Below are 27,118 nucleotides of genomic sequence, written 5' to 3'. Positions count from 1 at the left end.
TGCCAGCTGCGCCCCCGTCCTCCCCATAAACAAACCTTGCTTGTCAAACTGCATTGCAAGAAAGCTCATCGCTGGAGTTTCTTTCTGTGCTCAAGGTTCCATCCAAGCAGCTGGAAAATAAGACTATGTTCCTCAGTATCTCTTGCTAGAGGTGAACAGCCTTCCAGTCCTTGGTAGTTTCTTCTCTGGACAATAGCCTCCCTTGTTGTACAGGGACAGGCAGGGCATGAAGGACAGAATCTACCTATTCCACGGGCTGATTCCCTCCCAAGGAACTTTCCGCAACACATCCTCCAGCTACGTTCATGTGGCCAGGAAACTTTCACAGTTGGAACGGTGGGTGAGCAGCGTTGTTGCTTAACTGCAGCTGGAATTTGCCAGTGGTTGGCTCCGTTCCAGACCTCAGAGTTGGGCCCCGCGAGTGCAGTTTCTCGCAGCGCACATTGGGGTGTCTTAACACACAACGGCTTAATTTCTGAAATGAGACCTTGCGTGCTTCCAGACCGGGAGGCTTTATATCACACATAGTGTTTATGAGTCTGTGATTGATGTATCTTTCGCAAGACCTCTGTATTATTATTATTATTATTGGATTATTATTATAGGATTATTATACATGCACTGTGCAGAGGTCCTGAGTGAACACTTCCTCTGAGCTGCCTTGTTGAAATTCAGACGTGTCTTTAGTAAGCAGCAATAAGTGGAAATAGGTAAAGGCAAAGGGACCATTAGGTCCAGTCGTGGCCGACTCTGGGGTTGCAGTGCTCATCTCACTTTATGGGCCAAGGGAGCCGGCGTACAGCTTCCGGGTCATGTGGCCAGCAGGACTAAGCTGCTTCTGGCGAACCAGAGCAGTGCACGGAAACGCCGTTTACCTTCCCGCCGGAGTGGTACCTATTTATCTACTTACACTCTGATGTGCTTTCAAACTGCTTGGTTGGCAGGAGAAGTGGAAATCAACACACTTAAAAATCGAAGAGGAGTGTGCTGGATCAGGCAAAGCATCCCGTTCTCACAGTGGCCACCCTGTAGGAAACCTGCAAGCAGGATTTGACCAAAAGTGCACTTGCCTCTCCTGTGGTTTCCAGTGGATGGTATTCAGAAGCATTGCTGGCTCCAACTGGGGAAGGCAGAGCACAGATCATAGATCATGGCCCTTTCCTCCATGAATTTGTCCAGTCCTCTTTTAAAGCCATCCAGGTTTGTGGCCATCCTTGCCTCCTGTGGGAGCAAGATCCGTAGCTGAACCATGCACTGCATGAAGAAGTATTTTTTTTTATCTGTCCTGAATCTTCCAGCATTCAGTTTCATTATGAGAGATGGGGGGGGGGGCTTTCTCCATCCACTTTCTCCATGCTGTGCATCCCATTAGGAACAAAAAAAAGGCTAGGTTGTGCTCAGGTGAGGAACAAACGGAAGCAGCAGTGTGGCGATGGAGCCCACCCACAGAAATGTCACATAACAAACAGCCCGTCACAAAAATCCACTTGTGATTGTGGACATACACAACAGGTAATTTTTTACTGATCTGAAATCTAGGTGGAACCACTAAAAGGCAGACACTTTGGTGGCGGTGATATGTCCATGATGCAGAAACATCTGAGCAATTCTGCAACAAACTCCCATCAGTGTCAGGGTCTGGGTGGAGGAGGAATGGTGCAGACCACCTCCCCAGCCTGACCCTTCCAGAGAAGAAGGAGACAGTTCAGAATGACAACAGAAGTTTGAGGGAGGTCACAGCTCAGAGGCAGATGAAGGGGAAAGCTGGGAAATAGTGGGAGAGGAGGAGGAGGAGGAGGAAGAAGCACTAGGGGAGAAACAGCTGATGGACTCAGTGTCTTTAGAAAGCATTCAAGACCCGCCCCCTTTCTCCCAGAACACGGTGGGCCTTGAAAGTAGGAGAGCAAAGAGCTCAAAGGCAAAGGGCACTTTCCAGGACCCATAGCACTGGCTCATGAGGAAGTGGGAGAGACAGAGGGGGTGGGGTTTCACTCAGAGCAACGCCATTATTCTGAGAGGCCACACTCCCAAGCCTCTCTCTGTGAATATTGCATAAATGCAGATGGTAAGGACTTTTCCTTGTCTTGTCCATTCCTGGCAACCTGCCGTGGGGGCTGGATCCTCGGCTGCCTGACAATCAGGACGCACTCCTAGCCATGTTCATGCAGAGGTAACCAGAGGTGGTGCCCATGGGTGAAGATGTGCCCACAGAGACCTTCTGTGCTGCCCACACAGTCCCTTAAATTAGACTTGAAAGAAGCGACTCTGTTGTAGCCAGTAAAATAGTTGTGCTTGGTCCCTGGGTGTGGGTGGTTACCTATATTTTTTACCTGTTTGGAATGTCCCCATGATTGGTGACACCTTGCTAATGCATTCCCATAAGCCAGGCATGTCCAACAGGCAGATCGTGATCTACCAGTAGATCACTGGATGTCTGTGGTAGATCACCGGTAGATCAGTGGCTCTCCCCAAAGAAGCTAAAAAACTTTGGCTCCCCTAAAAAAGCATCTTTGCCCTGCATCCCTTAAAAACGGGGCTTTCCTCCCTAAGAAAAGCTCAGTGTCACTTTCCTTCTCCCTAAAGAAGCTCAACAACTTTGACCTGAACCCCAAAAAAGGGGGTAGATCGCTGCCAGTTTTTAACTCTGTGAGTAGATCGCAGACTCTTGGAAATTGGCCATGCCTGCCATAAGCCATTGCTTTCACTCTGGAAGATCTAAACTCCAGGTGGCTACATACTGGTGATGGAAAGGAGCATGTGAGATGCAGGATGCTGCCTTGTACCAACTCAAACCACTGGTCTATCCAACTCAGCATCACCTGCTCTAACCAAGCAGCGGCCCTCCAGGGATTTCAGGCAGGAGTATTTCCCAGCCCTGTCAGAAGATGCCTGGGCCTGGGCCCTTCTGTAAACAATGAATGTGCTCCACCACCGATCTATGGCCCAACGTACAGAAATGGGTTCTGCGGAGCTCAGGCACATTAAGCAAAGTTACGATCTCTTGGGATCATGGACACGTTTAATTGGAGAGGCTCTTCTTCACACAGAAGATCTGGGCAGCTCCTAACCAAGACACAAACAGTATTTTTTAAAACGTGAAGATAATTTTCAGAAAACAAGATACACAGAGGAAGCATTGTTTATCCCTGGCAGTTGAACATTTTTTCCAAGCCAAAAGGTCTGGCAGAGGCCCAGGATGAAACCTGGGTTTTGGCTAACCACTGGAGGGTGAGTTCCAGAGTTCCAACTTTCTGAGTCCTCTCCTTGTTCTAAACGCCATGCTCAGCTGATCTAAAAACAGGGATGGGAATCTTGTAGCCCTCAAGATGTTTGCCGGACTACAACTCCCATCATCCATGGCAATTGGCCTTGTAAGCTGGGGTTGTTGGGAGTTGGAATCCAGCAACAGCTGGGCAGCCAGAGGCTCTCCACCAAAAACAGGGTGGGGCAGAGTGCCCAGATGCTTCTTTAAGGAGCTAAGGAGAAGAGGGCATTTCAGCAGTCAGGCTTGGTAGCCCTCGTACTGTTCCACTTGGAAATGAAGCTCTACCCCTATCCCCATACCTTCCAACATTTCTCCAGTGAAATAGGGACTTCCTATTAGATAATAATAATAATTTTACTGTTTATACCCCGCCCCCTTCTGACTGAGTTGCCCCAGCCCCTCTGGGTGGCTTCCAACACATATAAAAACATAATAAAACATTAAACATTAAAAAAAAACCTCCCCTCTACAGGGCTGCCTTCAGATGTCTTCTAAAGGTTGTATTTTCACTTATCTCCTCAGATCTGGGGTTGCATAACTCCATACCCTCTGACATTTCTCTGATGAAAATAGAGACGTCCTAAGGAAAAGCAGGACATTCCAGGATCAAATCAGAAATTGGGATGGCTTCTGAAAATCTGGGACTGTCCCTGGAAAATAGGAACAATGGGGGGGGGTCTATGTTCCCAGTTGCTGACACGGGCCTGATTTTGAAGAAAGGCCTGTGCGTTGGATTGCGAGAGGGGTGGCTTCTCCACAAAAAAAGGCACAGTTACAAAAGACTTTTTGGCTTGCACTGACTTATGCCCACCAATAGCTCCATTCATCAGTGGACCCCATGAAGCTTCAACAGGGAGGCAGCTGCTCCCACGCTAGGCATAATGGATTTAACCAGGTTATTACTGCTGAATAGGAGGTAAAACATTCCAGCCTGGTTCATAAATCCAAGCAGCTGAGCAGGTGCTCTCTGAACATGACTGCAGGCAATTCCATGCAGGAAAGCTATTTGCGTAAGCGGCTCACTGCACTGTTTGGGGTGGTTTAAAAACATGCTGATGAACTCCCATGGTTTGCAGAGGCACTGTTGAAATCAACCCAATGCGGGGAGCCAATCACACAAATAGATTGCTGTGCCAAGCTGCCTCCGCACAGTCAAGTTGCCAGGCGGTCACCTGCCTGGTTGCTTGAATGCATGAATGAGACGCCCTGTGCCACCAGCACAACTTTGCCACGAAACGCCTATGAGCATGGATCAAGTCCTTTGCACCTCTCCCAGTGTCCTGGAGCAGGCCTCCCCAACCTGGTGGCCTGCAAATCCCAGCAGCCACTGCCAATGATCAGGGATGATGGAAGGTGTCCTCCATAACGTCTAGAGGATGCCACATTGGGTATTTCTGTCTCAGATTGCGGAAATTCAGATTGCAATTCTACGCCTCTCTGTTGTTTGCTTTTACTGACGCTGCTCTCTTTTCTTGTTTGCTTCTTTCTTCACCTGCTCGCTGCAGAAGACGAAGGTTCTCCATACCAGGTCAGTATCACCGGTTATACGTAGGAGAAGAAGGCATGCAAAGGAAAGGAGCAGTTGGGTGAAAAAGGCTACAAGGGCATATCTGGTTTAATAGCAATTCCTTGTCCCCAGAGATTCCTGGAGATGTTGGGTTGCCTGTCATACAGTCATACCTCGGGTTACAAGCGCTTCGGGTTGTGTGATTTCAGGTTGCGCACCGCTCCGAACCCAGAAGTACTGGAACTGGTTACTTCCGGGTTTCGGCGCTTGCGCATGCGCAGAAGTGCTAAATCGCGCTTTGCGGGTGCGCAGAAGAACCGAATCGCAACCCGCATGTTGCGGCGCTGCGGGTTGCAAATGTGCTTCCCGCACAGATCATGTTCACAACCCGAGCGTCCACTGTATCTCATAACAGAAACAGTTAGGGCCAGAGGAGCCAGCTTGCAAGTTCAGTGTAAGGTCAACATTGTGCACGCCTGAGTATTGCACCTCCCTCCCTAAACAGGGCAGAAGCTTCCTGGGCTTTGGGAAGGAGGTGCCAGGCTTCTGTCAGAATGCCAGAGCTCTGCTGCCTCCTTCCCAAAGTTGGGCAATCTTGAGAAGGTGGCAGGAGGGCTCTTGGACCCCATCAGAGAGAGAACCAAGTAGCATGTCCCCATTATTCTTTTTTTATTGGTATACTAAGTGCCTCTTACTCAGGGCCGGATTTAGGTTTGATGAGGCCCTAAGCTACTGAAGGTAATGGGGCCCTTTATATGTCCAGCTGTCCTTTGTCAACAACAAATTGTCACTGTTTTTTGTGTTGAATATATGCTGTATGGTAATTTATGGACCTAATAAGTATCTAAAGCCATTTGCACATGTTGCCATGCAGCTAGTCCATGCAGAATGTAGGCACCCTATATATAGAAATGAGCAAACTAGTGATATTTTAGGGAGCAGGCTAGCAGCCCATGACTTACAGCCCATGACTGTTGCTGTATGTAGGTTTTATTTTATATGTTTTTTATCTTGTATTTTGGAAATGTACATCCAGGTGTTTTTTTCCTTTAAATTTTTTGGGGGCCCCCAAGAGAGTGGGGCTCTAAGCTAGAGCTTGTTTAGCTTATACGGAAATCCAGCACCTCTCTTACTCAGCATTGCTTGGGAATTCTAAGAAACCAAAAAATCAGTGCTGTGCAAAAGCTTCAGCCCTCCATCTTAATTTAAAATGGTGCTCCATCGTATCCAAACATGGACAAAAACCTGCTTCTTGACCTCAGGAACCATCATGAAGACTTTGGTTCGGATATCTCAAGAGGTGTCCAACTGCATAAAGAACAGACAGCATTCCAAAATACACAGTAAATTTCACAGTAATGGCACGCCAGCTTTCTTTCAGGGAAGCTTGTTCCCCATCATTGATCTCTTTGGCTACACAATGATAGGATTCTGAGGTGCCCTAATTTTCTCCAGAACACATTCTGAAAAGCATTGCTGCATTATATTCTGGAGGAGTATGTTATACACGGCCCAAAACGGTGTGCATTTTCACTCTGCATGTGTGTGTGTGTGTGTGTGTGTGTGTGTGGCTGCCAAGGAAGGAGGCTGCTTCTGAATTAAGTGCAGGGTGCTTACTACCCCTCAGTGCTGTTGCGTAAGCACAGCCAGCCTCCCCCTCCAAGTATCTATGGGTGTGAGGAGGCAGAATTCCTGAATATGGAGGAGTGGTTGACTTCCTTACTGCTTCTCTGAACAAAGGCTTAGAACATTTTAAGGTGAACTGTTTAACGTGGAAATCAAAACTCCGGCTTTTATGCAATCAGTGGGTGGGGAAATGGTTCTGCTTGAAGAATACTGCATTTTCGCAGCATTCAAGCTTCTGCTTGCATGAGTGTCAGAGACAGCGCATGAGAGCCAGTGTGGTGTAGTGGTTAGGAGCAGTGGATTCATAATCTGGTGAACCGGGTTCGCTTCCCCGCTCCTCCACATGCAGCTGCTGGGTGACCTTGGGCCAGTCACACTTCTCTGAAGTCTCTCAGCCTCACTCACCTCACAGAGTGTTTGTTGTGAGGGAGGAAGGGAAAGGAGATTGTTAGCCGCTTTGAGACTCCTTCGGGTAGTGATAAAGTGGGATATCAAATCCAAATTATTATTCTTCTTCTTAAATGGGGGGTGGGAATTGTTGGTTCAAGGTGAATAATTCTCAAAATAGGGGGAGGCTGAGGTTTTGTTTATTTGCTAATTAATGGATCAGTGTATTTATTTGTTTATCAATTGAATATTGCTAATATTGCTCGCTACTATTTATGTGGCTTGTTCCCCACCCCCCACTGATGTTATATTGTTTCCTACTTGGCAGGGGGTTGGACTCGATGGCCCTTGTGGTCTCTTCCAACTCTATGATTCTAATGTATGATATGATACCCCCCTTTCCCCCTATAATATTGTGTATTGTGTATTTTTCTTTGCTGTAAATCACTTGGAGACCTTCAGATGACAAGTTTAAATAATAATAATAATAATAATAATAATAATAATAATACTGAGCAACTCAGGGTTTATCTGCACCTCTGCATGCCCCACTGCTCCCCCAACCCCAGGGAAACCCATTCTTTGGCGCTAAATCCAAACAAATGGCAATTGGGTTTTCTGCAGACTGCCGTTTGTTCCGATTTAGCTCTAAAGAGTGAGGGAAAGTCTGGAAAGCATGGGACAGGGAGAAAAACACTTGGACCCATGCTTTCCAGGCCCAGGACAAACAGGATTGTGGACGAGCCTTTAGCTTTGTGTACTGTGCTGAATAGCAGCCCTTAGCTAGCAAAGAGGAAACTCACAGGATAACTGGAATGAATTAACCCAGGAATTCTCAAACTTTGTGCCAGTGCATGCTAATAAATTATTGTGGCGAGGTCAAGTAAATACGTAACAGAACCCAAAATACTTGATGAGGGGTGCTAGCTCGAATAAAATAATCACAAGATGCAGCGCATGCACACCATTTGAATGGCAATGCCTATCAACTTGGGGGGCAAGCCCCCTCAAATGTTTTCCTGGGGGAGGGGTGAAGGGACTTCAGCCCTAGTTGGCTCCTAGGTACTTGATACAGTGGAGTCTGCAGCAGGGTAGCTAGTCGCTCAGGCGCCTGGGGGCAGGGCAAGCCATCCATGGAGGCGAAGCGCTCTGGGCGGACCTGCATGGAGTCCACCCGCCGCTCCCTGCATGAGTCCCTGCTCTGAGGTTGCCTCTTTCCACCAGCCTTCACTGGCTTGCTGATTCTCCCTCATCTCTGCAGCAGAGCATTCAGTCACACTTGGCATAGAATCACAGCAGAATTATCCACCCTCAAAGCAGGCTGCACATGACTGGCGTCTCTGCTCAGGTCGGCATTGCTCAGATCGGCAATTCATTTAGAAACTTCAGCAGGCATCAACTCTTGGCAACCTCTGAGACAGTTGCCAGGGCCCCAGCACTCTGGCAGACCCACTGATACCTTGGGGTTTCTTCTTCTTCTTCTTCTTCTTCTTCTTCTTCTTCTTCTTCTTCTTCTTCTTCTTCTTCTTCTTCATTTTCATTTTTCTGGCCTGATGTTCTGAAAAGCAGCAGGTGACTAGATCAAGCCCCCCTTTTCTTTGCCACAGTGCCCCCAACCTAATATCGCTGTGAGAAATGAAGTGTGGTTAGACCCATCAGCCCAGTCCTGCTTGGAGCTAAGGAAGTCCATCGGGCCCACTGACAGAAGAGGGGGCCCACCCAGGGCCTGTTGCCCAGAGGCCCCACAAACCTGACAGACACAGGAGAGGGTAGAACCCTTTGGAGGGAAGAAGTAAGGCTTTTGGAGTATAAAAGTTGGTCCACATTTGAGCATTATTTAGCTGCTAATCAAAATCCACCCCTGCTCATATTTACATTTGTATAGGAAGCAAAACCTTGGGCTTTCCCATGCACACCAGTAGGCAATCCCTTTTGTGTTTGTCCTTGCCTTCTCATTTGCTGGGGATGCGGGTGGCGCTGTGGGTAAAACCTCAGCGCCTAGGACTTGCCGATCGTATGGTCAGCGGTTCGAATCCCCGCGGCGGGGTGAGCTCCCATCGTTCGGTCCCAGCTCCTGCCCACCTAGCAGTTCGAAAGCACCCCTAAGTGCAAGTAGATAAATAGGTACCGCTTTATAGCGGGAAGGTAAACAGCGTTTCCGTGTGCTGCTCTGGTGCCGGTTCGCCAGAGCAGCTTCGTCATGCTGGCCACGTGACCCGGAAGTGTCTGTGGACAGCGCTGGCTCCTGGCCTCTAGAGTGAGATGAGCGCACAACCCTAGAGTCTGTCAAGACTGGCCCGTACGGGCAGGGGTACCTTTACCTTTTACCTCTCATTTGCTGAGTCTATTGTGCCAGTTAAGTACCTACAGGGTGTGCATATAGATAGCTGTGCTTGGGTTTTTTGTTTTTTTTAAAAGAAAATTCCCCGCCCAAGAAGTCTGCAAAAGCCCACACGCAGGCTATTGCAAATTGCTTGTGCAGTTTTCTGTAAAGCTGAGGCATAGGAGCCAACTCCTAGGAGCCAAGATCTCTTTGGACCCCCCCCCCTAAAATATTTGAGGGACTGGGGGCATTGAGCAATGCCATTCAAATGGTGTGTGTGTGCCATGGCTTGTGATCAATTATGTGGTGCGGGACTTACTTGCCCCCTCCCCAATACAGTATTTTATTTAGGTTGGCAACTCTGACTGAGGGATCAGAAGAGTGTGTGTGTGTGTGTGTGTGTGTGAGAGAGAGAGAGAGAGAGAGAGAGAGAGAGATCTTCTAACTCTTAACACACCAGCAAAAACACAGTAAACTCCATTGTGTGCAAACCCTGAGAGTGAAGTCAGAATGAGTGCTCAGTGAGCAGGTCGTCTGCAAGCAACTGTTTCCCAGAACGTTTTTAAGATGGAGAGGGAAGAGAAGAGCAGCACAGCTGCCCTCCTGCCACACAGGAAGGCCACCCCTGTGGCAAAGCTGACATCCCCTGTGCTTTGAACAGCAGCCTGAAACTTAAACCCAGCACGTGACACTTTTCACTGTCACTTATCTCCCACACTCGGAAAAGCTTCACCTGCTAAATTTCTGTTTCTGCCAAGCCAGATGAAATAGATGAGGCAGCCACCCTGTCCATCAGTGTGGCCTGAATAATTGCTCTTTTGTTTTTTTGAACTGAGACATGAAAGAAATCCAGCGTTCTAAAAGGTGGCAGAGAGACACAGGACACCGTTTGAACTGATTGTGTGAATAATCCTGTTGCTGAGAGAGAGAACTGGCTGACTTTAGAAGGCAGAAGTAGACTCTTTCTTCAGCTGCTATGTATCCTTCAGGCTCCCCCATTACAGACCCCCCAAGTGTCCCTATTTTCCAGGGATGTCCCTGATTTAGAGAAGCCATCCCGGTTTCTGATTTCCTGGAATGTCCTGCTTTTCCCTATTTTCATTGGAGAAATGTTGGAGGGTATGGAGTTATGGGACGCAGGTGGCGCTGTGGGTTAAAGCCTCAGCGCCTAGGACTTGCCGATCGAAAGGTCGGCGGTTCGAATCCCTGCGGCGGGGTGCACTCCCGCTGCTCGGTCCCAGCGCCTGCCAACCTAGCAGTTCGAAAGCACCCCCGGGTGCAAGTAGATAAATAGGGACCGCTTACCAGCGGGAAGGTAAACGGCGTTTCCGTGTGCGGCTCTGGCTCGCCAGATGCAGCTTTGTCACGCTGGCCACGTGACCCGGAAGTGTCTCCGGACAGCGCTGGCCCCTGGCCTCTTAAGTGAGATGGGCGCACAACCCCAGAGTCTGTCAAGACTGGCCCGTACGGGCAGGGGTACCTTTACCTTTACCTTATGGAGTTATTCGACTCCTGAGCTGTCTGTATAGGGATTTTTTTAAAAAAAAAAGCTTTAATGTTTTATTACATTTTTATACAGTGGTACCTCGGGTTAAGTACTTAATTCGTTCCGGAGGTCCGTTCTTAATCTGAAACTATCTTAACCTGAAGCACCACTTTAGCTAATGGGGCCTCCCACTGCTGCTGCACCATTTCTGTTCTCATCCTGAAGCAAAGTTATTAACCCGAGGTGATATTTCTGGGTTAGCGGAGTCTGTAACCTGAAGCATATGTAACCTGAAGCGTATGTAACCCAAGGTACCACTGTATATGTTGGAAGCTCCCCAGAGTGGCTGGGGCAACCCAGTAAGATGTGTGGGGTATAAATAGTAAAATTATTATTATGGAATGGGGCGTCCCTATTTTCATCGGAGAAATGTTGGAAGGTTATGTCATTATTTCAGTACAGTGGTACCTCAGGTTACATACACTTCAGGTTACAGACTCCGCTAACCCAAAAATACTACCTCGGGTTAAGAACTTTGCTTCAGGATGAGAACAGAAACCGCACAGTGGCGGCGCAGCAGCAGCAGGAGGCCCCATTAGCTAAAGTTGTACCTCAGGTTAAGAACAGTTTCAGGTTAAGAACAGACCTCCAGAACAAATTAAGTTCTTAATACCACTGGTACCTTGGGTTACATACGCTTCAGGTTACATACGCTTTAGGTTACAGACTCCGCTAACCCAGAAATAATGCTTCAGGTTAAGAACTTTGCTTCAGGATGAGAACAGAAATCGTGCTCTGGCGGCACAGTGGCAGAGGGAGGCCCCATTAGCTAAAGTGGTGCTTCAGGTTAAGAACAGTTTCAGGTTAAGAACGGACCTCCAGAACGAATTAAGTTCTTAACCCGAGGTACCACTGTAATAGTAAGCGCGGGGGGGGGGGGGGGGACATGAAGGCCAGGGGACTGCAACAACTGTGAGACTCTGCGTCTCTTCATTGAATGCCCTTCACCTGGGCATTGCAATCTGCAATTCTGCTGCGCTAGAAGACCTTGGAATTTACTCAAATAAACAAAGAATGCCCCATTGGAAAGTCTGGCTCTTGAGCTTATCCCACCCCTCTCTCACACACACAAACACAACCAAGCCTGCAGAGAAAATTTATTCCTGCTTGCATTTTTCCATGACTTCCCCTTGATCTTCAATCACATTAAATTCCTCTTTAATATGCGACAAAGTACTGTTCTGGAATGGGATCCTGGGGACAGCAAGTCAGGAGCCAGAAGCTTAGTGCCTTTGAGAAAGACTGGCTGCTTTTCAAACTCTCCCCATGACTTGTCTGTTGTTTTATCAGATTATCCCTTTAATCGCTGAGTGTGCCGCCCCATTCCCCAGTTGGCAGCTTGCTTCCCCCCCCCCCTTTTTTCTGGGCAGTGGTGGGAGGTAAAGCCCTTGGCAGAGGTCAGACAGAATGCATACCTTTTTCACCTGTTTCCCAACCCCAAATTGAGCGGGGAACACGGACATTTTCCAAAATGTGATCAGAGCTTTTGTCCAGTGAACAACAACAACAAAAGGGAAGGAAAGGATTTTGCTGGTTTCCAGAGCTGGATAGATAGGTAACGGCTAACTTACATAGCAGTCAAAAACTGCTTTGAAAAAACTTTACTGCGATTAATCATCTGGGTTTTAGCTCGTTCGAGTAATTAAATGTGAAAGTTATTTCCAAAATCTATATATTTTCAGATTGCTTTTTTTAAAAAGCTACTGAAATATTTAAGCTACCGAAAGAACGTGTGAGAACTCACAGTTTAATGCAAAAGAAAGGCCATCGTTTTTATATATGTAATAATAATAAAAAATCCTTCCATTCTGTATTACAGTTACATCAGAAGAACCAAAATAAACTCAGCAAAGTGTGAACATAATTCTCAGCCTTGCCTTTCAAATATTTCCATCACCAATTAAACAACTAACACTTCAGTTGCTTAATTTTCTGATTAAAGGCTGAAAATTTAGTAATGCAGATCTTATTTATTTATTTATAGTTCCATTTAAGAAGCCCTGTCTAACGCCATAAACACCCTCCCTTCTCTGTGAACTGGAGTTCAGGGAGGAAGTGGGGCCAGTGAAATGACCTGCTTCGGGCAACACCAGGGAAGGGAGAGAAGGGTGGGGAGGGAATAGATTAAGGCAAGATTTGGTGTCTAAATGATGCAGCAAGGAGACATTTCAGGGGAGGAGACTTTCCCAAGAGCTCTGCTTCAGGTCCCACCATGCCTTGGGCCAGCACTGGTGAGAAGGACAAAAGCAGATTATCTTTTTCAAGAGAAGTACACTTCCTGCCACTTCTCAGGATCATTCCTGGGACCGTTTCAGCAGTAACCCTGCTCCTGCTTTTCCCAGAATGCCTCTGTCCACACCACCCCTTTCTTTTTGTTAAGTTGTGGGTTGACATAGCAGACGACAGCGATTTCTCCAAGTAGCTCTTTATTTTGTAAGCTGGAATAGAACTGACTGCAAACAGCTCAGCCGGCCTGCTTTTATAGGCAGCCGGCTGTCAACATTGTAGCAACAACAGCCCAGCGTTTCCCGCCTAAAATAACTGACGTGGACCTGAGTGAAAACTATCTACAGACCTGAGTGAAAACTATATACAGTATCCCCCTGCTGGCCCAGGGTGAAACTTCACTACATAACACTTTTCCCTGAGGTAAACAGGTGTCATCACGATCCTCTAAGTATTACCAATGTGGGTCAACTGCCCTGTGCCAGAGGTTCCTCCTTGGGCCTTCCCCCCACCTCCAATAAAACTCTTTACTGTTAAAAAAAGCTTTACATTATTTTTTGTTGTTGCAGCTGTTCACAGCCACTGTTCCCTCATCTGGTGCTGCATTTATTAACTTATGATAATGTTTATTTCACTACTTATTATTACATTGATATCCCATTTCCCCTTCAAGGGAAGCTCTTTGGTGTGGCACATGGTTCTGCCCCTTTCCCCATTTTATCGTCAAAACAACCCTGTGAGGTAGGCTCTAGGCCACTGGCCCAAGGTCAACCAGGTAGCTTCATGGGCTGAGTGGAGATTTGAACAATGATCTCCCCGGTTCTAGTCTGACGTGCTAACCATTACACCTCATAGGCTCTCAGGGGTGCTGACTTGAATAAAATATTGGGGTAGTCCAGGTAATAACCTGCCCTGCATAATTGATCACAAGATCACATAATTGATGCACGCCATTTGAATGGCAAGACCCATCAACATTGGGGGGGGGCAGCCCCCTCAAATATTTTATTGAGGGTGCGAAGAGACCTCGGCCCCTAGGAGTTGGCTCTTATGAAGGCTTTCCTCCTGTCAAAGTGTGTTTTTATTTTTATTTTTAAAAATAATACTTATTAACTTTCCATTTTATAACATATACCGTAAATACAATCTTGGTTTTTTCATAAAGTTCATGAGCTCAAAGGAGCTCGAGTGAGGTGAAAAAACAAAGTCAATGTGTGTTTTTAAAGGCTTTCTTCTCCATCACCACATGATCCCAGCCGATCAGGGATAATGTTGTGAATGTGATGGTGTCATTAGCACCATTATGTCCTGTGTTGCCCTCTTTCATGGCATGAGGGGAAAGTAAATACATCTCCACTGCCTAGGCATCATGTTCAACATGCTCTTCCTTGACATAAGATGCTACAGTGAAACCATCACAGGCAACGTGTAGGCCTGGTTGTCTTGGCAACAAGGATGCCTTCTCTCCCCTCCCATCAAATCCTCACAAACCTTTTTGTATGATTTTCTCTCCGCCACCCCTATCCCACACGAAAGATGGGGCACTTGTGTATTAAAAGCAACTGCCTACCTCCTTTTGGCTCAACGCCGCTTTCCAAATCCGTTGCGGTTGTGCCTCTGCGCTGTGCACGAGGCAATCTTTCAGGCAAGGTTTTGAGGTTGCCGAGAACAACATTACAGCCAAAACAAGCATCGCTAAACAAAGGGAAAACATATTTAAGGAAAACCGAATGTAATTCCAGACACTGTAAAGGAAACTTAAAAATAGCAACTCTCCCCTCTCCCTTTGTTTTATTGAGACACCCTGAACAGCTACAGGATGCTTCTGACCCTATAAAAATTCTCTTGGGGAGTCTTGGTGGTGTGTTTTGCTTACACTCATCTGACCAGTTACCATATTTGGCATTGGGAAGAAAAGTTCGCCAGTGTCAGATTAGGACACCTCTGTGTCTTTCCAAACAGGAAGTCATGTTATTAGCCAATGGGGCCAAGATTCCCATTCCTTGGAACGAAAGGGGATGCCTCGGTCCTTGCTGGAAAGTAGACTAGCCAGTGTAGGACGTTAATTTTCTAGGAGGTTTGTGGCCCAGAGCAAGAGATTATCACAGCGACCACTTGCAAGGAGCCCATAACTAGGGATTGAAAGACTGGTCAGTTTCAGTTCTCTCATCTTCCAATCTTAAACCCAGTTCTCCAGGTTTCTGGAGCAGTTTGTTTTGTTAAGAGAACTGTATCACAAAATTCAGGGAAGTGCAAGTTTTGAAGGATAGCTGAGTTTTGGCTCTCGTGTTGTTTCAGTTTGATATACATGTCCTTAACTGCAAACTGAATTGAGTTTCCTATTTCTCCTGGTGACATGGCAGTAAACACTTACGCAGAGCTTTTAGGGCATAGCAACATAGAACGTTAAATGTTAAATGCATCATGGATATTAAATTATAGGAATTAGGGGTTCCTTCCAGACAGGTGTGTATTGTGGGCTGACAAGTGCTCCTTGTGCATGCAACTTTTTGGCAGAGCCCACGCAATGTCATTGGTATCAAAATGCCAGCCCCTATTCCCCCTGTAATAATAATAATAATAATAATAATAATAATAATAATAATAATAATAATACTTTGGATTTTACCATTCTAGGGTAAAACATCTGGTGGTGCTCTCCAGAAGTTGTTGGACTACAACTCCCATCATCCCTGACCATTGAACTTGCTGGCTGGAGGCTGATGGGCATTGTAGTCCAACAACATATGGAGGGCACTATGCTGCCTATCCTGGCCTAGACCTGTTTTTGTAATATTTAGAAAACAAGCATTTAGAAAAAACCTTGCAGGCAGTAGGCACCCCCTCAGAAGCGTCTTTCTCCTTTCTTGCTCTTCTTAGATTATGACTGCTATATTATCGAAAAACATGGTGCACTTTCCCTGCATCCGAATTACCATTATAGTTACCTGCAGTTGTATGCAGATTGTACTGATGAACTCATCATCACATTGGCATTTATTTGTGTGCCCCTCCACAGGAGGTCTGGAGGATGGCAACACGAGAATGGGCCTTTTCTGTGGTGACTCCCATTTTGTTGAATGCTCTCCTCCAGGAGGGTCACCTGGTTTCTTCATTGCATATCTTCAGGTGCCCAGCAAAAACATTTCTCTTCAACCAGGCCTTCAGCTGTTAATCAATTTATGGCCTTTGTGTGTGTGTGTGTGTGTGTGTGTGTGTGTGTGTGTGTATTATTATATAATATATCTTGTGTTTTATGCTGTAAACTGTCCTGTAGTCTCTTGATGAAGGGAAGTATAGAAATTTAATTAATTGTGATAGCTGTGTTGAAAACCGACAAGTTTCAGAAGCCATTTCCAGTGTCAAAGAGTTGGGGAGCAGCCACTGAAAACAAAATAAGAAATGCCTATCCAAACAGAATCCTGGATCAAAGCCAATATTTCAATTTAATAAGTGTTTATATGTTGATTTGTTGAAAATAAAATATCGTGCGTCGTCACATTCCCCATTCTTTGGGAAATCTTTGGAGAGCTGTGCCTTTGACCTGATGACTCTTGTTTTCTTTTCCCAGAGAGCTTTGGGTGAAGGCTACCACCTTAAAAACAAAAGGAATGCCCCCTGTGTCTACACCCCACCTTCTCTTAAAGGTAAGGTAGCTTTGAATTGTTTGTGACTCGCAGTTTTCAGTGTTAATGCAAAAGGGCTTCCTTCTGTCTGTCCTGAATCACCCACCTTTTGACTTCATTGGATGCATCTGCACACAATACACACAAAGTTCTGGAATTTAACACCTTTTAATTCTTTCTCTCTGTGTGTGGGGGGGGGGGGAGGGAGAGAGAGAGAGAGTCCACTTGCGACTTCAGTCCATACATAATTCCCAAGAAAAACATTGTCTTTGTCTTCTTCTTCTTCTTCTTCTTCTTCTTCTTCTTCTTCTTCTTCTTCTTCTTCTTCTTCTTCTTCTCCTCCTCCTCCTCCTCCTCCTCCTCCTTTCTCACAGTTGCATGAAATTCCCTTGCTGCTACCCCTCCCTCCGTGTCCCCGTCCCCCCGTCCCCCAGGCTGCCGGGGAACTTGCAGTTCTAAGGAAACAGACTCCGCACGCACTTGATTTGGATATGCGAGGTGCCCCCCTCTCTTCCCACCCTATGCTTTTATTTTTATATTTTTTCATAAAGAGTTGACAACTCCATCTGCTCAGAAAGCTAACCATTCCACAGCAGCGAAGGTGACCTTGGGCACACAGAGAGAAGGGCTGGGGAAGGAAAGGAATATGTGTGGGCGGGTGGGTGGGTGGGTTATGCATGAACCAAACTTTGCATTACCTTGCGCCGACTTTATTCATTTCTGATGAACAGAACCAAGATGCCAGGGAGATGGGGTGACTCATAGCAGTGTATGTGTGTACAGTATATAAAATGGGGAGGTGGGAATCTGATCTGGTCAGCAAGCCAGAACCTTATTCTCCCCTACCCCTTGATGGGTGGGCAGGGTCATCCACCTGTCAGTCACCCGATGATGTCACCTGGCATCAGGCGATGATCGAAGCTCTATGTGGTGCTTTGAAGCACTGTTTATCAACAGGCTTGAAGCTGCAAGAGAGTGACTCCAAGCATCCTTTTGTAAGGATTGAGTTGCCCCATGGAGAACTCAGCCCTGAAGCTGATGCAGCAGACTTTTAAGTCACCCATCAGCTGTTGGGTGGTGATTTCAGGACTACTTTCTGCAGGGATCAGCTGCACAGTCAAGTTCCCCATGTGAAGCTTGGTCTTACAGCCTGCCCTACGCCTGGTGCTACATATTATGTGGGCACGGTTTGGGCAAAACAGCCTCACAGGCCAAACTGGGACCTGTGTCAGGACAAATCTAGCCTTCAGGCTAGAGATTCCTCACCCCCATAGAAGACAGCTCCTAGTGGCTGAGGTCCCTTCAGCTCCCCCAATAAAATATTTGAGGGGGTCACCCCCCCCCATGTTGATGAGCAATGCTATTCAAATGGTGTGCCTGAACTGCGTCTTGTGATCAGTTACGCTGGGTGGGGCTTACCTGCCCCCCCCTAATATTTTATTCAAGTTGGTAGCCCTGTTATGAACTATAAAGGTAAAGGTAAAGGTACCCCTGCCCGTACGGGCCAGTCTTGACAGACTCTGGGGTTGTGCGCCCATCTCACTTAAGAGGCCAGGGGCCAGCGCTGTCCGGAGACACTTCCAGGTCACGTGGCCAGCGTGACATCACTGCTCTGGCCAGAGCCAGAGCCAGAGCCAGAGCCGCACACGGAAACGCCGTTTACCTTCCTGCTGGTAAGCGGTCCCTATTTATCTACTTGCACCCGGAGGTGCTTTCGAACTGCTAGGTTGGCAGGCGCTGGGACCGAGCAGCAGGAGCGCACCCCGCCGCAGGGATTCGAACCGCCGACCTTTCGATCGGCAAGCCCTAGGCGCTGAGGCTTTAACCCACAGCGCCACCTGCGTCCCTGTTATGAACTATACTTCTCTGCATTTCTCCTTAAGCCATGAAGCTTTTAAATGCTCCAGCCAGAAACATATAAAAGTTTAGTTTCTTTCCAAAAGGTCACATTTTAAGGACAATCTGTTCCAAGCAAGGCCCAACTTGGAAGTGGAAGAGGATTAAATGACCTGCTCCCCTGCCAGTCTCTCAGTGGCTGTACGGAGGACAGTCCTCTGTTTGAAGGACTCACAGAGGCTGTCCTTTCAAAGTCCATTTTAAAGATAAAGGGTCTTGAATTTGCTAGCACCTGAGCAGCAGCCCGAGCAGGTACACAGACCACCTGGCCTCAGTTTCCCCACCATAGTGAGATGGCTCAGTTGGTTATAACATGATGCTGACAAGCCCAAGGTTGCAGGTTCGATCCCCGAATGGAACAGCTGCATATTTCTGCATTGCTGGGGGGCTGGACTAGACAATCCTCAGGGTCCCTTCCAATTCTATGATTCCATGATGTTTTCTCTTTCTCTGTAAACAGAGTAATTATTTTTTCAATTGCATTTATGCACAAAAATCAACACATGCCAGTTTTATGCAAGTCTCCCTCTTTCTTTGTGTGTGATGCATTCCCACTTTTTAAGCAACGTGTGAGCAGCTTCTTCCGGCAAACAAATATATAGATATGAAAATGTTGGAAACTTGGAACTGTATGCGATTAACGACACGCAAAATCTGAGCCAGAGAGTCCTCGATTTGAGATTAATTCATAACGCTGGCCTGGATCTCTTTAAATGGGTGCTTTGTTTCAAATGCCTTAAGTCAGATATACCCCAAACACTATCAGGCTCCTTTGGGGTAGATGTTGGTATCAAGAAAAGGCCACTGAAAATTAACGGCAAATTACCATGATCAGGTTTGTCCTCCACAAAAGATGAGCCTCCAAGTGCCCCTATTTTCCAGGGACAGTCCTAGATTTTCAGAAGCCACCAAGGTTTCTGATTTGATCCTAGAATGTCCCACTTTTCCTTAGGACGTCCCTATTTTCATGAAATAAATGTTGGCTGATATGCATTTTGAACATACCAGGAAGAAGTTTATAATCAGTGTGACTCCCTCCCACAATAGATGCAAAAGTAAATGACCCTTCTTGGTCATCAATGATGCATCCATTACATATTTATTTTCAACTGTAGGCTGAATTAAGCAGAAGCTTTCCTGGCCTATTAATTACCTAGCCCCCTTGGTGATTTCCTCAAGGAAATATCCACGTTGAAATCATTGCATAAAGTCTCCCTCACTAGAGCATATTCTGGCATTGTTTAAAAACCTCCCACCCAAGTAGGCATCTGAAGGCTGAAGGTAAAACTTGAGTTTGACTTGAGTAATTCTAGGCTCCCTTGGGAAGGAAATAAACACAGGCCTTCCGATTTGAATGGGAAAACCAAAGAACTCTGGTTTGCAGCTACATTTAACAGTGACGCAACGAAATCAGAGTCTGTTGAAACTAACATCAAGGTCTCTGCTGAGGAAGGCCTCTCTTTGCTGCTGCCTTCCAAAATATAACATTGACAGAAACAGCTGACGAGGATCACAGATGCTGGTTTCTTGAAAGCGCAATACCTGGAATTTCTGGAAGTATTCCAAACACTTCTTATTACCTACTTTACACAGAGAAAGAGAGAGAGATACACACATTAAGCATCAGTTTGTCACTGCAGTTCCTTCCAAGCTCTGGGAGCCAGACTCAATTTAAATTATGTTTAAACTCACTGTCGGTCACGTTAGGAAAACATGTTATTGGCGTCACAGTTAAGCCAAGTGTTGGTCCCTGAGCATACATTAACATCACAGTCTCCTGGGCCATTTATCCCTGGCATGCTAATATTGTGCACACAAAAGCCAATGGCCCAGTTCATATGTGATTCTGAGCACATGGAACACCATACAGTAAGGTTTTTCTAAAACATGCCCCACATTGTACTTAAATTGAGTCTCGAACCTCCAAGACCTTGTACTTCTGATTGTGCATTCCCCAGTGCTGCTGATATCTATGCAGCAGGAGGTTGCCATTGACTTCTTACCACCGACTTTTAGTTCTCATTGTGTCAGCTTTCAACAGACAGGCCTTACTCATCCCTTCACAAAAGCAAGCCCTTTCTTTTTCGCTTTGACACATCACCTGGTAGAAATGAAAGGCAGCCGGTCGAAGCACGAATGTGCACACACACAGAGAGCTTTCGACCCAGTCGTTTGCATTTTCCAGTTTTAGCACTAAGGTCAGCAGCAAGAACATCCACTCTCCCCCACCCCCTGAGTGACAAGTGGTGCTAACTTCCCAAACGGAGGTTGGAAGCGCCAAGGCAGTTGGAGGCCAATGTGTTTGACAACAAAGCCCTATTTAAAGACCTTTCCTTGTGCTGCGTTCCTCTTCCCACAATCTGCTGTTTGTGTCATGAGCGCTGCCAATAATCGGCAGCGTTTCCTGCAGAACGCAGCCTGGAGAGGAGGGCATCCCAGGAGAAAGGGAATGGCCGCAGCAGGATTCTCGACTCTCTCCAAGGCTCAAGGCCACTTCTGGGTGGTGATGGGGAGGGCAGGGAGGGAAGAACTTGGAACGAGGGCTGTGCCAGGAATTCTCTATCCAACTTTGGGTCTTTGAGAAAGGCGGATTAAAGTGGGAAATGATGCAAAGAGGAACAACTGAAATGAACATAGGAATGGGGGGGGGGGGAGAGTTTTACCTATATAGAAATTAGCAGAGTACATTAGAGTGCTCTAAAAATATGTAAGACAATTGCTATATTATTAGCTAAGATTATGATTGTGGGTGCCACCGGACTGTCACTAATTTGCAGGCAGGATTCAAGAGTGTGATACAACGTTAGGTTTGCACAATTGAAGTGGATGAAAGAGCTCTGGACCCCCTTCAAACATCTTTTGTATTGTGGATTCATGGAGATTTCTGCTCATGATAGTATTGGGGCAGTTGTACACCAACCCATTTTCAGTATAGTTTGTGCCTGCAGATGTTTTGGGTGAAAATAGGCCTTTTGCTCCACTCGGGACGTGTCCAGTAGCTTTCTGCTGAAATCCCACAACTTTTTTTTTTTAAAAAAATAAATGTTCCGGGGGTGAGGGATGGGGAGAGGGAATGTCCTCCTTTCATTGCACTATAGCACAGAAGTGCCCTTCCAGACCACAATAATCCAGGAATGCTATGGTGGCATTGCGTAGCAACTAAAAAAGCTGAATGATGTGTGGACAGTACAGTATAAATCCACCACCATTGCAGTATTATTGCATCCAGGACATGTGGCAAAATACTGTACATATGCAAAAGCAAATCCGCTAAAAAAAAAGTTTTTTTGCCATGTAGAAACATGACAAGGAAATGCATTGAAAGGTGTGGTTTGAAACATTGACTAACAGGAAAACTTATAAAGACCCCGCAAGCAAATCCGAATGAATGCTTGTTGTCATCCAGCCACCCTGAGAACAGATTAGATCAAATGTTCAACAAAGACTGGCAAACGCCCGCATAGCTCAGTTGGGTAGAGCATGAGGCTCGTCATCTCAGGGTCGTGGGTTCAAACCCCAATAAGAGCAAATGATCCCTGCATTGCAGGAGATTGGTCCAGATGATCCTCATGGTCCTTTCAACTCTATGATAAATTCTGTGGAAGCAAATTGGGATGAATGCCAGACATCGTACATGCCTTTAAACCGGGACAGGGAGCTGCAGCCCTGGGAGGGGTCTGGATGTGGCCCTTCAGGCCTCTCTGGGAATTCTCTCCAGAAAGAGAAGCTCGCTTTGGTTTGAGCCAGTGCAGTTTTTAGATAGGTGCCTGGGTCGTGTCATGTGTCGAAGGTGAACTCCCATCTCACAGGCAGTGGCTCCATCGGCCGTAGATGGCTGGTGCCGCAAACCTGACTGGTGTTAGGCGAAGGAGTAAATAGACTGGGCTGATAGATGAAGCCAGAATTGGGGGGCTGGGGGCTGGAGATGAGCAGTGTTTGGAGTGCACATGCCCCCGGTACTGGAAATGCGCTGCCTGTCAGAAGAATGTGAGAAACCGCATGCCAGAATGGGGTTTGTGTGTGTGTGTGTGTGTGTTTCACATCCTTCCTGTTCTCCGACAGGGAATGCTCACTGCCAGTTGCTCGCCCCCCACAAAGTGCTGCACTCATCCATTTCCCGTCAGCCTTTGCTCTCATCATCACTCCCCCGCACCTATTGTTCGCACCTGTCTTTCTCTAATTCTCTTCTTCTTCTCCCCCCTCCCCAAGCTATTTGATCTTCTGAGGGGGAGTTGGCACATTGCCTTCCCACACATACCTAAAGCTTTTACATTGTTTCGTGGCTGCTGCTTTTAAAGGGGCTCTTATCTCTCCTTCCCTCCCAGGGAGAACTGGGGTGCGGGTAGGGGGGAATCTTGAGGCCGAGGTGGAAGTAATGAGCTGTAGTCTTGCACGCAGACAGGCTTGTCCGCTCTCCCTTGATTTGGCAGGGATGGAAAAGACATAACGATGATGAGATAAAATGCAGGGTGGTAGGGAGCTGGAGAGCTCACCCGCTTTTTCCCTGAAAAAGCCGTGTCTAGGAACCATACATAGTCACCTAACAGTACTGCTCCCTAATCCCTTTTTTATAGTTAAAAGTAGCTGTGGAAGACTGAATTAGATTGGAAGAAGTGCTTAACCCTTTGCATTCCAGCCATTTTCCCCACTAACCCCCCCTTCCTCCCCACGGTTGCTTTCCCATTCATGTGGTGCGGAGGGGAAATGATATAGGCACCTGTCTCTCCCCCTGCCCCAAGGGCACAGGTGGAAATGCCTGCAGATTAGCTCAGAGCATGATACTCTTCATTCCAGAGCCATGGGTTTGAGCCCCATGTTGGGGGGGGGAGATTTCTGCATTGCAGGGGGTTGGACTAGATAACCCCCAGCGTCCCACCCAACTCTACAGTGCTACGATTCTATGAAAAGCAAAAGGTGACCAATGCATAAAAAGAAAGGATTAAGCACCTCCCCTGCCCTGCTATTCCGTAGATCAGTGATAGCCAAACTTGGCCCTCTGGCTGTTTTGAAACTCCAACTCCCATCATCCCTAGCTAACAGGACCAGTGGTCAGGGATGATGGGAATTGTAGTCCCAAAACAGCTGGAGGGCCAAGTCTGGCCATCACTGCCGTAGATCAAACATGCTGCCAACCTCCCAAAGTATCGTATAGCCATATAGCATCTTGCTTGTCCTTACTAGCATTCCTCAAGCTGTTGCTGATGGGACCCAGGTCCCTGGCTGGCTCTCCCTGCTGTGTTTACATCCCTTTCTTCCTTTGAGGTGTGGCATATATTATTCTCCCCATCTAAACAGCTTACAGGGCAAATACCCGGATGGCTGCCAGAATTAGGGCAAGCCCACCTGCCTCCCCAGGCCATGAATGACAGCATTATAAGTGGAATTTATGTCTTTCTGTGCATGGTGCTCTCCAGAGTACAAGAGGAAAGGGCATGTTCACATTACTGCTTCCTCCGCACCCAGCGCTTTTAATTTTTGAAGCCACATTCACACGGCAATAGCCACAATCCGTATCAATCCTATAGTTTCTAGTGGGGTAGGAGAGAGCTGAAAAGAAATTCATATCTGGCAACCAATGCACCCCTTTGTTTTCAGATAGCACATGGGTAGACGAGTCTAAATAGGGGACACGGGTGGCACTGTGGGTTAAACCACAGAGCCTAGGACTTGCCGATCAGAAGGTCAGCGGTTCGAATCCCTGCTATGGGGTGATCTCCTGTTGCTCAGTCCCTGCTCCTGCCAACCTAGCAGTTGGAAAGCACCTCAAAGTGCAAGTAGATAAATAGGTACCACTCCAGCGGGAAGGTAAACGGCATTTCCGTGTGCTGCTCTGGTTCACCAGAAGCGGCTTAGTCATGCTGGCCACATGACCTGGAAGCTGTACGCTGGCTCCCTCGGCCAATAAAGCGAGATGAGCGCCGCAACCCCAGAGTCGGTCACGACTGGAGCTAATGGTCAGGGGTCCCTTTATCTTTTTAAACAAGTCTAAAAAGCCCAGGACACAAATTTTCATGGCCCTCCATCAGCTATGGAGGCTCAGTTATCAGAAGTAATTTATTTAGCGTTAGCTCTAGAAGTGTATTCTCGATTCTCACCAAACTAAGCCTCTGAATGTATATTTTGCTCTAGGAGGCTTAAGATACTTTTAGGCAAACTAAGATTCTCCATACTTTATTTTAAGGCTTTGGGGGCAAATGCAAAAGAGGACAAGGCCCTTGCACCTTCCATAGCTGTGCAGAAGGTGGGATTTCAGCCAGACAAGCAGACGTTGGTGAAGTTCCCTCTTCTGCAAAACTGTTCCCTTTCTAGAGAGCCAGTGTGGTGTAGTGGTTAAGAGCGGTAGTCTCGTAATCTGGAGAACCAGGTTCAAGTCTCCGCTCCTCCACATGCAGCTGCTGGGTGACCTTGGGCCAGTCACACTTCTTTGAAGTCTCTCAGCCTCACTCACCTCACAGAGTGTTTGTTGTGGGGGAGGAAGGGAAAGGAGAATGTTAGCCGCTTTGAGACTCCTTCGGGTAGTGATAAAGCGGGATATCAAATCCAAAGTCATGTTCTTCTTCTTCTTTCGCATCTGGACACTCTGCTTTGCATGGGTATCTTTTCGAACTCATGTTGCCCTGGCTTCTATCTAGTCTTGGTCACCCCTGTCCTCAATAGCACAGTCATGTGGGGGAACACCCTTTCTGCAGATTTTGCAAAAGCCTGCTGTCAATGGAGGGATGTGGCCTTGTAATCTTAGCTCCATGTGCCCTTTGTCCCTGGCTAATGCAAACACAAGTAACTCTAAGTCTTCCCTACAATGCACAAATCTGGGATGTCGACATGAGCCTTAAGCTTACGTTCTGACCCACAAGCAAGCCGCAGTTTCCCCTTCACAGAGCTACAATTCCCAGCACCCTTTACACTTCCCAGAATTATTTGGGGGTAATTGTACCTTAAATGGGCTTTAAATGGGAATTCGAACATTTGTGCAGGAGAGCAGGAAAGAAAAAAAAAGAGGAGGAGAGAGAACAACAAGAACAACAAGAATAACAAGAACTGGACAAAGTTGGAAGATAGACTCCTTCCAAGATTGGACATGTGAAATCAAAGATGACCAAAAGACGGCAAAGACTAATAAAAAGACGGCAAAGCGGACTGGTGAAGGACTGTGGTTTAGATGTGGGAGCTCCAGGATGACAGTAGATATTGACGGACATTGGGAACGCAACCGGGAAAGGGGGGAGGGAAATTTGGAATCCAAAGGGTGTTAAATTGCATTTTATTCTTTTTTCTATTTTTCTGTTTATTTTAATCTGTATTGCATATTAAAGAGGGGAACTCATGGAAGGGAACAGGTCGATTTTAGGGGATGGGAAAATATTTTTTAAATTGGGTCAATGATAAATAATTTTAAAATTTGGGGTAAGAATTTGTTGAATCTATTTGAAAGAATTGGAATACAAGAGGGGGAGGGGAGGGGAAGTCCTGGAAGGATGACAATGAAAATTAGGTTTTAAATTTGGATGTTTTTCTTTTTCTGTTATATTTGAAAATCTTTAATAAATATTATTTAAAAAAAATAAAAATAAAAATAAATGGGCTTTAAATGATGGTGTGGATCTGCCCTACAGCCCTTCTTCTCCTGCCTGCCCCAGGGCTCCAGTCATTGGCCAGATAAACAGGTTTTAAAAACCAAAACAATCCCTCTCCACCCCCAGCAACCTCCATCAGGATGGCAGGTGGATTTCCATACTGTCAGGGTAAATAAACTACTTGGCTAAATGCACCCTTGTCCTTTTCAGTCGAAGGATTGCTGAGAAGCGATATGATAGCCACCTTCAAATATCTCAAGGGCTGTCACATGGAAGTTGGAGCAAGCTTGTTATCTCCTGCTCTGGAGGGCAGGATTCAAACCGATGGATTCAAGTTACAAGAAAGGAGATTCCAATTAAAATTCGGGAAGAACTTTCTGGCAGTGAGAGCTGTTTGACAGGGGAAGGGCCTCCCTCGGGAGGTTGTGGACTCTCCTTCACTGGAGGTTTTTAAGTAGAGGTTGGATGGCCACCTGCCATATATAATCTGGTTGGGATTCCGGCATTGCAGAGGGTTGGGCTGGATGACCCTCAGGGTCCCTTCCAGCTTTGCAATTCTATGATGCAATTCTATGATCTTAGCATAGTGTGGAATACAGAGCACGTGACCTGTGTGGCTGCTCAGGCTGCTGTCCAGCTGCTAACTGCAGATGGGCAACTTCAAGGTCGCTTCTGCTCCCCACCTTCCTTGTTGTTGTTGTTTAGTCATTTAGTCGTGTCCGACTCTTCGTGACCCCATGGACCAGAGAACGCCAGGCACTCCTGTCCTCCACTGCCCCCCGCAGCTTGGTCAGACTCATGCTGGTAACCTCGAAAACACTATCCAACCATCTCGTCCTCTGTCGCCCCCTTCTCCTTGTGCCCTCCATCTTTCCCAACATCAGGGTCTTCTCCAGGGAGTCTTCTCTTCTCATGAGGTGGCCAAAGTACTGGAGCCTCAGCTTCACAATCTGTCCTTCCAGTGAGCACTCAGGGCTGATTTCCTTCAGAATGGAGAGGTTTGATCTTCTTGCAGTCCATGGTTCTTTAGAATCCTCCGGAGAAATAATCTCTCAAAGGACCTGTTGATGGCATTTTACCATTGTACTGTTGAGAGTGTATTAACTTATGGTCTGTGTGTGTGGTTTGGGTCAAGGAAAAAA

General features: G+C 46.8%; 1 protein-coding gene across 1 annotated transcript in view; it reads left to right on the top strand.

The window, feature by feature from the left end:
• Nucleotides 1-27,118, top strand: part of PPP1R1B (protein phosphatase 1 regulatory inhibitor subunit 1B) — a 51,312-nt gene that overhangs the window by 7,483 nt on the left and 16,711 nt on the right. Inside the window, exons 3-4 of the mRNA XM_079948899.1 lie at nt 4,771-4,793; nt 16,452-16,527. Of these exons, the coding sequence (XP_079805025.1) occupies nt 4,771-4,793; nt 16,452-16,527 (99 nt within the window). The remainder of the gene's footprint in view (nt 1-4,770; nt 4,794-16,451; nt 16,528-27,118) is intronic.

Source organism: Podarcis cretensis, assembly GCF_951804945.1.
Source record: "Podarcis cretensis genome assembly, chromosome: 13".
Lineage (NCBI taxonomy): Eukaryota > Metazoa > Chordata > Lepidosauria > Squamata > Lacertidae > Podarcis > Podarcis cretensis.
This window is presented reverse-complemented; position numbering and strand designations above follow the sequence as displayed.